This window comes from Calliopsis andreniformis, chromosome 12 (assembly GCF_051401765.1).
Source record: "Calliopsis andreniformis isolate RMS-2024a chromosome 12, iyCalAndr_principal, whole genome shotgun sequence".
Classification (NCBI taxonomy): Eukaryota; Metazoa; Arthropoda; class Insecta; order Hymenoptera; family Andrenidae; genus Calliopsis; species Calliopsis andreniformis.
Genome location: NC_135073.1, coordinates 6129224 through 6141408, shown reverse-complemented (window position 1 = coordinate 6141408; position 12185 = coordinate 6129224). Strand labels below are relative to the sequence as shown.

Genomic DNA, 12185 nt, shown 5'->3' with positions numbered 1-12185 from the left:
TATGCATGTATTATATTTAATATTTATTATAGAAGCATAATTAAATTTATGTTAATTTACAAGAGATTTTTACTATAAAAACTATGAAAGTGATTCCTTTATGTATCTTAACACTATAAAAGTATTTCCAAGAATTATATTTTAAATGTATTATTGTCTCTTTTTATCCATTTTTGGCGTAGATTTCCATATCGTTTTCATAAGAAATATAGTCAACAGAATAGTTGCTAATATTGTAGTACAAATTACTGTAGATAACAAAGATGAATTACCAACTGGTATTGTCCATACAACATCTTTTGTATCCTATGACAAACATACATGATAATAGTAATAAAGTCCTATTTTATACAAAATATTATATATTATGAGATTACTTTACTATATAATAAAACTCATATTACATAATAAGATATTATAACTCGCATACTGTAGTGAAGCTATTTACCATAATGTATGGAATCTCTCTCCATTTAGTTACAACTTCTGCGCATGGAGAACACAGATCAATTTTTGAAATTCTATATTCTTTAATTCTGTCTTTACAACCCAAAAGTAATATTGGTTTTGGTAATATAATAGTCATGTAACTACTATTTTTGCTAGCATATTGGTAACGCTGATGTATAGGTAGTTTCAAAGTAAAATTTGTACTGATTAGAGGAGAACATATAGTTACGTTTTGAGACATTGCTTTATGCGCAAATAATTCGACATCAGTTTCTCCAAAGAAACATGCTGTACTCTAAAATGTAATTAATAGGAAAGATCTTACATGTATTGAATAAATAGAACCATTTACTAATAAATAAGAATTTTCTTCTCTTGATGGAAATAATATTTACATTAGAATCTAAATTTCATTACAGTGATATATAAGTTTATTACTTACAATTCCTAATCTTCTCAAATCATTTAATTCATTGATGTTGGCATATAAACTAGATGGCAATTTTAGAAAAAGAGCTACATGACACTGATCTATAAAATTATCAAAATTTACTCGATATATTAAATATCTGCAAATGAATTTTCCCTTTAAGAATAAAGAAATATTTACATCCTGTAATAAATCTATATTACTTATATCTCCATTATCCGAATATTACATTGTCTTTTTGTATAAACACCAAACAAATTAATACTAAAATTGTACTAGAAAGTAAGAATAAAATATTTGTTCTTTATTATTTGTAATTATTATTTTTATTATTTATTCTAATATGTAATAATTTTAATAAAAATATGTAATAATTTTAATCTTTACATTACCTATAAGAGTTTTATAGAGAAAAATTGCAAATATAATTTCTTAACATCTTAATCAATTTGAACTATTATTATTGTTGTTAAAATTGACTTTTTAGTTTTTAGTTTTTACTTTACTGTACTTACTTTACTTTTTAATTAACTTTTGAGTAAACAATTGATTCGGATAAAAGAAATAATTTTCTCCATCTTATTACTAATCTAACCTATGAAATCCTTCTCCTTCCACATCCAACGAAAGGTGTGTATCTAATCCCTTACAAATAACATTTTGAAAAAATATAGCGAGAAACGTATTAACTTGTATAAAATAATATTTAACACGATTTAGTGTCATCTTTTTACTGGAAATACTGAATTACGCTCAAATTAATTTATAGAACATTTTTACGCATTTCAATTTTATAGACTTTATCAGACTTTGTACAACTTTGAATGGAATCCGATTAACTTATTAACTTAGAGTTGAAGTAAATGAAATACTACATAAGCTATGCGTTAGTAGTTAGTATTTAGAGTAAACGTCTAAACAAATGCAAGCGGTTAAATAATTAAAAGATAGGATAATCAATTTTGATATGTGAAGATTACTGTTATAGCTTCGCAGTTTATAATTCAATTAATACTTTATGGATCATAAAATACAAAACATTCAACGAAATACAAGAACTTTTTTGAAAAATGAAATTTATAAATTACGTGACGATTTTGCGATAAGTACGTAATTCAATTTTAACGTAACCTGTAATTGTTCTTTTTATTGTAACCTTGTTTTTTCACAATCCTTAGTTAGACAACTAAAGAATACCTATTTATTAAACAATGATAAATAAAACACAGGAAATAAATATATTTATATTATGTTGTACAATTAAAGATATATAATTGTGGTATTTATATTTTTGCAAGTATGTACAAATAAATCCTACTTAAAGTGTTTAATTCTTCGCAAATCAATGAAACTGTATTTCTTTTTAATTGTGAATTTATTAATTTTAATTTCTTGACTGCATGCTTTAACAAAGTCTATACAAGTTAAAAATTTGTCTAGTGCATTTATTTGTAATCTATTGTGCCAAAACTAAAAATGTATCAAAATAGTATTTTGGAAATATTATTAAAATATTAATAAGTAAAACTGAGTTGCAAATATTTACAAACTGTTATAAACTGTTGCAAAATGTTCTTTATAATTGTTTAAGCAAATTCTAAGGTTCAATCATGGGTTGATAAGGATCATATTTGGACACCACAATATTTGGTAAACTTTATTTATAAAAAAAAAAGTAATCACATATTCTTTGAATTTATTAACTTATTGAATTCATAACTTTAAGGATATTAGTATTGCAAACACAACACCAATCAACAAAAAATACACTAAAAAGCTGCATTGCCCATTAAAAGGTTTGTTAATAATTCTTAAGTTTAAGGAATTATCTTATTTTTGAAATATAAAATAATTTTCCATTTTCTCGTATTTATGATTTCAGGATTTATTGAAAATCCAACAGAGATAAAAAAAGTTAAAAATAAAGTAAGAATAATTTGAAAAGTATAATTAAATAATAAATATTTTAAAATATAATTATTTTTTGAAAATAATAGTACAATCTAAATAAACCAATAGAGACTGGTATCAAAAATATGAAACAGACACACTACACACCTGCAAAATTTAAAAAATCAATACTACCAAGAAATAATGTGAAATTAAATTGTTTTACATTAAGTAAGCTTTTGTATTATTATTGATGTTGTTTTAATTATTTAGCATTCTTAAATTTCAAAGAGTGTTATATAGACTTCCTAATGTAATAGGATTCTTTTTATTGTAGGAAGTACAAGCCCATTGAACACAGTTAAAATGAAAAAAGTTATTAATGCAAAAGTAAGAATTTTTATATAATTAAATATAGTATGGTTGTAACAAATACTTATAAAATACTGATAATGAATGTGTTGCTTTTTACATAAATTTGATGTTAGCATTTCTTATTATTGCACAGTAGAAAATACTTGACAATTCAGGACAGATGAATTCACAATCAGTATTTCTAAAAGGCTTATCGAAGAAAAGAAATACATTGGATCACACCAGTTTTGGAAACATAAGTCGATTTAGCATTCTCTTTCTATATATTCACTTTTTACTTTGTTATTATCTTTCTTTTTCAAAAACACAACAGTTTAGTGAACTGTTTGAAACATGCCCAATATTGGATAAGAATTAACTTGGCAATATATTATTTAATTGGGAGTAATAAATAACAAACATAAGTATGTGTCAATATTTTTAATTTTAAAGATTGAAAATTTAATAACAACAAGCAATTTTTTAGATACTATAAACTACTTATAAGAATGAATATTAGAGCATATTTATGATAAACATATATAAATTGTAAATGGATACACATCATTCAACCTTTACTCCTAATATACATCTTACAGCCACTTCACCATCTGGTGTACATGCTTCTATCTCAGTTTCATATGTCCCTTCCCCCATAGATTCGAAGCCAGTTACTGGATCACAGTTTTGAAGCGTGCATTCACCCTAGAACAAAATATATGTATACAATAATTGCAATATTTTTGCAAATACATTTTTACACAAATGAATGGATCTTTACTTGACCAATAGAACATCCATCAGGAGTTTCTGGACAGTCAACAGTACAGAACTTTGCTAAAAACTCTGAAACGTTTTCTATATCATTCTCTTTTACGACATCAGGTTTGCCATCTTGTCTAATCGTCATTTTTACCTACAAGGCAATCAAATTTTTGAATTGATATAAAAGTTATTTATCTAATTCTTCAGTTATAGGCTATAATATATTTTTAAAGTTTAAACTTGTGCTTTAAAGGGGCTCGTACACAATCAATGATATTGTCAATAAAAAGTATTACTTTTCAAAATCGATACTGCTTGATATTAACAAATACTGATAGTGTGCGTAGTGATGACGGAATGAGGACTGCATATTGATATTTTGTCAACCAAACGACAACACGAGTGACAAAAATTAGAAATTCTCAAAAACTCTATTTTTGGCAAAATGCCGCAGAGTGACTGCTAGTATTGCCAGCTACCGGGACAAAACGTTTTCCAGTGATGTCATAGAATAGAAGAGTGGGGGTACTGCAGGCAATGTAATCAAATATTGCGCCCACTCTTGAAGACATCCATGACGTCACTAGAAGACATTTTGTCCCGGCAGCTGGCAATATTGATAACCACCTACTTTTTCCTCAATAGAGAGGGACACATATTCGTATCTTATCTTCCTTAAAAACATTCTATCATTTTTAGAAATTGTTGAAATGTATTACAGTTCATTCTATAATAATTAGAATAAAAATGGTTTCATCATTTCAAGCAATGTCTTTTAATAAATTTACATGTGAATATTACTCCCGACTTCTAACACATTACTTTATCCATTGCTTAGGTTTTATACGACGTTTTAAAGAACAAAATAATATTTTTCAAAATTTTATAATTATAAGGCCAATTTCAGACGACCGTCTTTTTGCAGTAATATTGATCACGTGTGGTTTCAAAACAATTGAATCTGTTTGAAAAAATTGTTGGCAAACTGAATTAACAATGTTGTTTTCAATATTATTGATTATGTATGGGCCCCTTGTTACCAATTAATTTGTAATTGCAAGGATTGCTAAATGTTTAAACATTTAGCGTAATGTTTAAACATGCATACTTACCAACCTAGAACTTAGTGACCTAGTGGTCATTAGGATTGATTTTTATATCTAATTATTTCTATTATTAATTTTTTATTAAATATTTTCATAAAGTAGAAAAAATAATTTAAAGTAGTGGTACCTTGACTGGTTTTCCACAATCTTTATTCATATTAATAACTGCGTTAATAAAATTATCTTTAATTTCAGGGTTCAGTGAATCAACCGGACCACCGCTTGTAACTTCTGCTTTGACATTAGTCACTGTGCCTTTTCTTTTACCCTGACAAGATAACAAAAGAAAATTTAGCATTGAAAAGCATTAAAAAAATGTACAAGTGAAATATTTTTAGAAGATTAGAAATAAATGTTCAGAAACATATAATAAATTTTCTAAGTTACCTCAGCATGTACTCCTATAGCGATAGATAACACAAGCAATAATAATAATTTCATATTTGAAGAGCACATTGCAACGTATTAAACAACAGCTACTCGGTAACGATTTAAAAAATTACTGTACTTCCGCTAGCATATAACTCGTATTTAAACCCTCCACTGAGCTAGTATGTGTTACAGTAAATTTTACAGAAATAAACATTGAACAATAGCAATTCAATAAAACATTATTCATTTACTTTGCAGCAGTTGCGTGATGTTTTGTCACTTATCAATTAGAGATCGTGAGAAATGAAGAGGAATAATACGAAAAAATGAATCAGTCATACCGTACACAACACAACAATGCCCGAGTATATTTAATTTCTCTTTTGGAATTTTTTAAATATTAATATTTCTACGTATTACTTGGCGCTATTAGTACAAATAATTCATCAAAAATTATTCATTATTTCGTACTTATTTAATTTTAGTGCGAAGGTTTCGTGTTTTTCTGATTGAAAGTTAAGCTTTAATAAAATTTCTGTTAAATTCACCCAGATTGAATCAGTTTTTTATGCAAAAGAATTTATAATTTGGAGAAATTAATAAATAAAAAATAACAATTTTCTCAAAGTTCTCAATAATTTTTTAAATCAGAACTATAAAACTTTTAATTAACTCCAAGCTTGAAATGTGGATAACATTGTTCTTTGTTAATAATTATAATACAAAATAAATTCTCTGAATTTGCTTTTCTGTCTTAATTTATTACTTTTTGAATGAAACATTTTCTTTCAGTATCGTTTAATTATTATTCTACATTACCCAATAACTTTAAAATGTTTCAAGATGGCAGAAAGTAACAGGAACTATAATTAATTAATTAATTAATTATCGATAATCAATTGAAAATTTTGACAAAAAAAGAAACATTGAATAGTATTCAAATGATTTGAAAAAAAACTTTTTTATTATAAGACAGTGAATTAAACGTTGAAAAAGGAAGTTCCTTATTGTTTTATCTCATAATCATTTTAAAACAAAAGTAATAATTCGTAGTACATGTAGATGCAATATGAACCAGACTTATCTTGGATTTAACAATACAATAGACACGCAAATAATGAAGGTAGGGACTTATGTAAGCATTAAACATATAACTAACTATGATATATCATATATATATTATATGAAGAAATAAAATAAAATTATGCAATACTTATCGATATATATTTTTAAAACATTTTTAATAATTATGGAAGTTTGATAATATTTATGTAATTTTATTACTCTTGGTTTTGTTTGATTGATACGAGAAATGTCACTTGCAAGTGTGTGAATATGAAACACGACATCCACGATTATTTAACTATCTTCTTCCGTTACCCAACAACCACCTTCTTCGTTCTACATATTAAAAATACTATAAGAAAAGGGTCGTCACTTTATTGGCGACTGTCGAAGAGTTGATTTTCGGAAGGTTTACTAACATTTTAGCGCTATGATACGTATATATCTCACTATCTAACTGTTAACAATTGGAGTAGAAAAATTTGTGCCGCTGATGTCAACAATATGTAAGGCGCAAATCGTTGCTATTGCTACAATTATTACTTTTGTTTCGTAGAATTCAAGCAAATATCGAATGAAGACATCGTACTTATATTAAGCCTTCATCAGTGTTGATCACGGTAAAACAATAATACAATTTCAAGTTTTTAACTGAAGTAATACAGATTCCAGGAGTCAGTTTGAATCTTAGAGCATACAGGGTGAGTCACCTAACGTTTGCACCTCAAATATCTTCCTTGTTTTTTAAAATATGTCAAATGTGTCATAGAGAAAGTTGAATGGTTCAATGGAGTTCATACAATATCAAAAGAATTTTTGTTTGTTTTGTCATGTTTTTTAGAGATATCAAGGTCAGTTCCAATTTTTTAAATGGAACTACCCTGTTTTAAACACCTACAATGATAAGCCTTTTCATTAGGAATTCAGTAACTATAATTATTCAAGGTAATTCAAGATCACGAACAGAGAAAACTGATTTTAATAAATGTAATAAATTGAATAAATTATGTGTTTAATTCCTGCGACGTTTACGTTCCGTAATATTTATAGAAAAAGGGGTTACGTAAAATTATATGCTTCGTGTGACTTTGAGATAACTTTTTCAAATCTATTCATGAGTTATGTTACTGCTATTTTTTATTTGGATAAAAAAAGTTACAGAACATTATACCCATTATATTGCGTAGCGCATTTTGTACATGTAATAAAAGTTACAGAACTTGTGACTCCCATGTTACGTAGCATTTACATATTGTGCTATGAGGATAAGATCTTTTGATGTTAAAAAGTAGTTAATTGAAGGCTCCCTAGTCGATGTGCAAGACAAAAATATTATCTATTTTATGCATCATCTGTGGCAGTACATATTATTCGAGGCACTATTTTTTTAAATAAATAAACAATTGGGTAAAATGTCAATGAAGGGTATATTTATTACTGTGTATAAAATTCTATAAAAATGAAATTATTTTAATTTGTTTTCATACTATTAGGGAATTTTACTTTAAAAAATTTCGATTGTATTTACACTAGGGATAATTTCATCTTTACCATTGGTGCTTCTGGTATTTGAGTCGATTATGAACTGTATTGGTCTTTCGCTTCCGGTAAATCATGGTAAGTGTAGTTATCATTTTAAGCTCGTTGAAATTGGTCGTATATTTTTAACATTAACGTACAAGTTACTCTTTTCTTAAAGAAATTTTCTTTATTCACCATGTGGTTAAACGTATTTCATATATTTTTCACACTGAATAAAGGATATAATATATTAATTCACATAACCTAATACTTCAATTTTCAACCACATGGTATGTGAATTTAGAGATTTGTAAACGATTGCACGTGGAGGCCCTATACGCAATAATTGTAATATCACAATTTATTTCATATTTATAGAATAAAAAAATTAATGAAACTTCTTCGTTTTAATAGCCGTTCCAGAGATTCGTAGAATCCGGCCGCATTGCTTATGTGAGCGATGGGCCATACCAAGGCAAACTTGTCGCAATCGTAGATGTGATTGATCAAAATCGGGTAAGAATTTTGTGAATTCAGTAAAAAAATCATTAGCATTATTTGATAGGAAATTTGATAGTAATGCATTAATATTATCAATGTACTATATCGTATCGTAATATACGAGATAATATTGTAATGATGATCCAGTTACTTTGATAGGAATTGCCGGCTGATGTTGAATTGATGCCAATAAACTCTAACTGACATTTGTATTTTGATGCTACTAGTGACTACATAATAAGTTTCAGTTTTTAGTTTTTGATTATATTTGTAGGTATTAGTCGATGGCCCTCAGTCAAATGTTCCACGTGGGGAAATGAGGTTAAATGAACTTCATTTAACTAAATTCCGATTACATTTTCCATATACTGGATCTACACGTGTTGTACGTAAAGCATGGGAAGCAGCAAAGATAAACGATCTTTGGGAGAAGACTATGTGGGCAGAGAAGGTTGAAGCCAAGGAGAAGGTAAATTAATATTTTTTTTTATTTTGCAATATGTAATAAATTATCACTTTTGAACTATGAATATGAAAGATATATTGTTTATTCCAGCGTGTGACACTGAGCGACTTTGACCGCTTTAAGTTGAGGAAAGCAAGACAAATCCGAAATAGGTTGAAGACAGATGCATTTTACAGATTAAAAAAGAAAGTTAAAAAGGCAAAGGCTGCAGCAGCAACTAAAAAGGCAGAAAAAAAGTAATTTTTTATTGTATGAAATAAATACAAAGTTATCTTACAATATAAGACTTATTTTTAATATATACCTTTTGTTACTTTAAATTAGAAAAATAAACGATAATTTAAACTAGACAGATAATGTAACAAAGTTAATTTTATCGATTTTTGGTATTAAAAAGATAATTCTACTTTTACAGTCAAAATGTACTGTTTACATATCATAGGTAATATTCTCTTTATTTGTACTGTAATTATTCCATCATTGTAAAGAACCTATGATAAATTTGAAAAAAGTCCAGTTAGGTGTTACTTAATGAATCATTTTTTATTTTAATTTAGTTACTTTAATAAATGCAGAATTTGTGATAATATTAAGAATAAAGAATTTGTAGCAAATTCACGAATTCTTTGCAATGATTTAATTCGACTCTCATTACTTCTGCTGCTTTGGGATACTTATTACAATAGTCAATCACAAATTTAAATGCATTAAGACTGTTCTGAGCATTTTCCAATTTAGCTGTTTCATTAGGCGTTATTATTTTTTTGTATAATCTACCAATGTAGAAATAACAAAATAGAGCTGGTTGCATCAAGTCATCTGGAAACTCTTTTATTCCTGAGTCATTATTACGAGTCTCTATAGAGTTGAGAAATGATTGGAAATTTTGTATGGAATTTTTTGCTAATTGATTAATTTTCATTAATGTCTGTGGTGCAGGTTTTTCCTTTGATGAATTCAAGCGATCTAACTTTAAATCAAGAATATCTGAATATATTTCTCCCAATTCAAACCAAATTTGTCTGCAGGCTGATTTATAATACTGAGGATTTAATTCTTTAACGACAGATTCCAAAGCATTTATTCTTTTTTTATGCATTTTTGCTTGCCTATCTTTATCCTCTTCAAAAAACAATAAATATTTATAAGCCTGAGAAACATCTTGTACAATTGATACATGATCAGATGCATGGTTTTCTAAAGTATAGTATGTTTTTGCCTGCTCCAACCATTTTTGGGTATTTAAAAAAACTAATTTAGCGTCACTAAAGTCTAATAAATATTTATCAGTAATCTGATTTGCAATTTGTTCAATCTCCTTTTCTAAAACATTAAATGTTAGATCTTTAGGTACAGTTGATTTTGATAAATCTTTACTATCTGACTGTTCTGTTTCATCTTCTAATAATCTGTCTTTTGATAAGCTCATAAGTAAAATTCCATATGCAGCCCAACATCTAGCAACATCAGCACTTCTGTGTTTGAAATTTTCCCATTCAGCTGAGAGTGCTTCACTTTCTCCATTGATTTCAGTTTTCTCTTTTAATATATCTTCGTATTTTTGTAATATACAAGATGCAGCTGCCAAATGATGCCTGGCTTGAGAGAAACCATCATTTTCCATGAAATATTGTGATAATGTTGCAGCGTTTAGTGCCCAATCAATATAATCTAAGTCTGGCATAATGACATTACGACCTAACTGGCCACGTAAAGTCATATGACAATATATTGCAAATTTGTGATGATCCTGTAGAAACCTGTACACCTGAGCTAAATAGTACAAGGTTAAAGTATGAACTTTTTCAAGCATTTCTTTAGGATTTAGTTTATCTTTCGTGTTTTCAATATAAAAATTCTGTATCACGTTAACTGGGTCCTCACGTGTATTTATAAAGTCATTATAGATCTGTTCTGCTCTATCTAAAAAGGTTTTAGCCTTTGTCGGTTCATTCCATTGGGACCATATAATACCTAACTGATTAAGAGCATGCAATATTGGTAAAACTGCTTCTGGATCCAGTTCTTTGCCTTTTAATAATTCTATACACTTCATGAATTGCTCTTCGCTTGCTTTCAATTCCTCTGTACCAGCATGCAATAAACCAAGATTCAAGTGTACCATTGAGAGCATTATAATTTCCTCCCCACTTTTTTCGTTTTTAGGTACACTTGCCAAGATGTTAACTAAATCAGTTTCCATCGTTTTCAGCTTTTCTATTGCTTGATACTTTATTTTATAGGGCTCACTGTCTGTGCTGAACTTTTCATGATCGTCTGACAATTTTCGAACATCTTCAAATCTCTCTTTTATCTTCATAAGCTCATCTTGTATCGCGCTAAATTCCATGCTGAGTTGTTCTTTCATTGAATGTAAACTACGTTTACAAAATAATTTATTTATTTCAGTCAGATATTAGTATAGCCAATTTTTATTGACATTACACGATTTCAATGTACCAAGGAATGCCAAAGAATACGTGAAAGCATGCACTGGCATGCACTCACATATATATACGTATATACATATGCACAAAACACATCACCATTGCAACGTAAATACAAACACATTCTGAGCATGCTCATTTACACGTGATCTAACGTCATAACATGGCGATTTTAAAAGTTGGAGTCGATGGCAATTTTTAATACTTTCATATACTTTCCATTTGTACTTTAACCATACAAACACAATGTCTTATATTAATTATTACTGAAAAGTAGAAAAAATATTGTTTCATGACACTTAGCTAGTGTCTTACTTATATGTATGAGTACCGTTCTATAAATAAATCACAAAACTTTTGAAAAATATGTTTTTCAAATACTTTCAAAACATGTAACGAGGCAAATTAGAGATAAATCACTATGATAAAAGACGAATATACATTTTGTTCGAAAGAATTTTTACTTTCTATGTGTATAACAAAATATTTACAAAAATTCAATCAGTATCTATTTTTTAACTATTATTATATGTATCATTTTCATATTTTATAAAAAGTTATGTGAAAAATAAAAATAAAAATTAGGCAAATGACGTATTTGATTATATTGATTCTATTACAATACTTACAGACAAAGGATTAAAAGTATATCAGGATCTAAGATGGTTGAATCTCTTTAAGTAACAACAGCGACGATCGATAAAGATCACCTCTCGAGTTTAATCAGCACTTTCAATTGCTAATGCAAGAAAAATGTAATAATTGATCTACTGAAATATGATTTTAAATTTTACTGAATGTGATTTTTTTCTTTAGTA

The 12185-nt window shown here is 27.7% G+C and overlaps 5 protein-coding genes across 7 annotated transcripts; 2 read left to right on the top strand and 3 right to left on the bottom strand.

The window, feature by feature from the left end:
• Positions 1–6: 6 nt before the first annotated feature.
• LOC143185809 (GPI alpha-1,4-mannosyltransferase I, stabilizing subunit) lies at positions 7–1743 on the bottom strand. The gene is made up of 4 exons (XM_076389072.1): positions 1476–1743; positions 893–1019; positions 449–745; positions 7–306 (listed from the first exon to the last, which is right to left on the bottom strand). The coding sequence occupies exons 1-4, from the start codon at positions 1604–1606 to the stop codon at positions 151–153; spliced, it is 711 nt and encodes a 236-aa protein (XP_076245187.1). The 5' UTR covers positions 1607–1743; the 3' UTR covers positions 7–150.
• LOC143185811 (uncharacterized) lies at positions 1606–5363 on the top strand. 2 transcript variants are annotated; one of them, XM_076389074.1, is made up of 7 exons: positions 1606–1986; positions 2472–2530; positions 2607–2676; positions 2763–2806; positions 2878–3001; positions 3108–3160; positions 5191–5363. In XM_076389074.1, the coding sequence occupies exons 1-7, from the start codon at positions 1899–1901 to the stop codon at positions 5221–5223; spliced, it is 471 nt and encodes a 156-aa protein (XP_076245189.1). In that variant the 5' UTR covers positions 1606–1898; the 3' UTR covers positions 5224–5363. The 2 variants fall into 2 exon arrangements, with proteins under 2 accessions (XP_076245189.1, XP_076245190.1); XM_076389075.1 differs by lacking the exon at positions 5191–5363 and adding an exon at positions 3279–3510 and having other exon boundaries at positions 1743–1986.
• Positions 3551–5627, bottom strand: LOC143185810 (uncharacterized). Its single transcript, XM_076389073.1, has 4 exons — positions 5383–5627; positions 5123–5263; positions 3906–4040; positions 3551–3829 (listed from the first exon to the last, which is right to left on the bottom strand). The coding sequence occupies exons 1-4, from the start codon at positions 5449–5451 to the stop codon at positions 3689–3691; spliced, it is 486 nt and encodes a 161-aa protein (XP_076245188.1). The 5' UTR covers positions 5452–5627; the 3' UTR covers positions 3551–3688.
• A 2402-nt stretch (positions 5628–8029) lies between these two features.
• Positions 8030–9270, top strand: Rpl14 (ribosomal protein L14). Of its 2 annotated transcripts, none has more exons than XM_076389135.1 (4): positions 8030–8049; positions 8368–8469; positions 8729–8923; positions 9011–9270. In XM_076389135.1, exons 1-4 carry the CDS (start codon positions 8047–8049, stop codon positions 9158–9160), a joined length of 450 nt encoding a protein of 149 aa, XP_076245250.1. In that variant the 5' UTR covers positions 8030–8046; the 3' UTR covers positions 9161–9270. The 2 variants fall into 2 exon arrangements, with proteins under 2 accessions (XP_076245250.1, XP_076245251.1); XM_076389136.1 differs by lacking the exon at positions 8030–8049 and adding an exon at positions 8225–8243.
• Positions 9271–9437: 167 nt separating this feature from the next.
• On the bottom strand, positions 9438–11378 carry LOC143185847 (KIF-binding protein). Its single transcript, XM_076389134.1, has one exon. It carries the CDS (start codon positions 11286–11288, stop codon positions 9510–9512), a length of 1779 nt encoding a protein of 592 aa, XP_076245249.1. The 5' UTR covers positions 11289–11378; the 3' UTR covers positions 9438–9509.
• Between the last annotated feature and the right edge of the window lie 807 nt (positions 11379–12185).

Bases quoted from the DNA above. Each gene is read 5' to 3' on its own strand.
- LOC143185811 (XM_076389074.1), top strand. From the start codon at position 1,899: ATGGATCATAAAATACAAAACATTCAACGAAATACAAGAACTTTTTTG. The intron at 2,677-2,762 runs GTTTGTTAATAA...TTATGATTTCAG, and splicing joins GCTGCATTGCCCATTAAAAG to GATTTATTGAAAATCCAACA. The intron at 3,161-5,190 runs GTAAGAATTTTT...CTTTAATTTCAG, and splicing joins AAAAAGTTATTAATGCAAAA to GGTTCAGTGAATCAACCGGA.
- LOC143185847 (XM_076389134.1), bottom strand. From the start codon at position 11,288: ATGAAAGAACAACTCAGCATGGAATTTAGCGCGATACAAGATGAGCTT.
- Rpl14 (XM_076389135.1), top strand. The intron at 8,470-8,728 runs GTAAGAATTTTG...TTATATTTGTAG, and splicing joins ATGTGATTGATCAAAATCGG to GTATTAGTCGATGGCCCTCA. The intron at 8,924-9,010 runs GTAAATTAATAT...TGTTTATTCCAG, and splicing joins AGGTTGAAGCCAAGGAGAAG to CGTGTGACACTGAGCGACTT.
- LOC143185810 (XM_076389073.1), bottom strand. From the start codon at position 5,451: ATGTGCTCTTCAAATATGAAATTATTATTATTGCTTGTGTTATCTATC. The intron at 4,041-5,122 runs GTACCACTACTT...ATTGCCTTGTAG, and splicing joins ATTGTGGAAAACCAGTCAAG to GTAAAAATGACGATTAGACA. The intron at 3,830-3,905 runs GTAAAGATCCAT...ATTTTGTTCTAG, and splicing joins ATGGATGTTCTATTGGTCAA to GGTGAATGCACGCTTCAAAA.
- LOC143185809 (XM_076389072.1), bottom strand. From the start codon at position 1,606: ATGACACTAAATCGTGTTAAATATTATTTTATACAAGTTAATACGTTT. The intron at 1,020-1,475 runs GTTAGATTAGTA...ATTCATTTGCAG, and splicing joins GAAGGAGAAGGATTTCATAG to ATATTTAATATATCGAGTAA. The intron at 746-892 runs GTAAGTAATAAA...ATTACATTTTAG, and splicing joins ATTTGAGAAGATTAGGAATT to AGTACAGCATGTTTCTTTGG.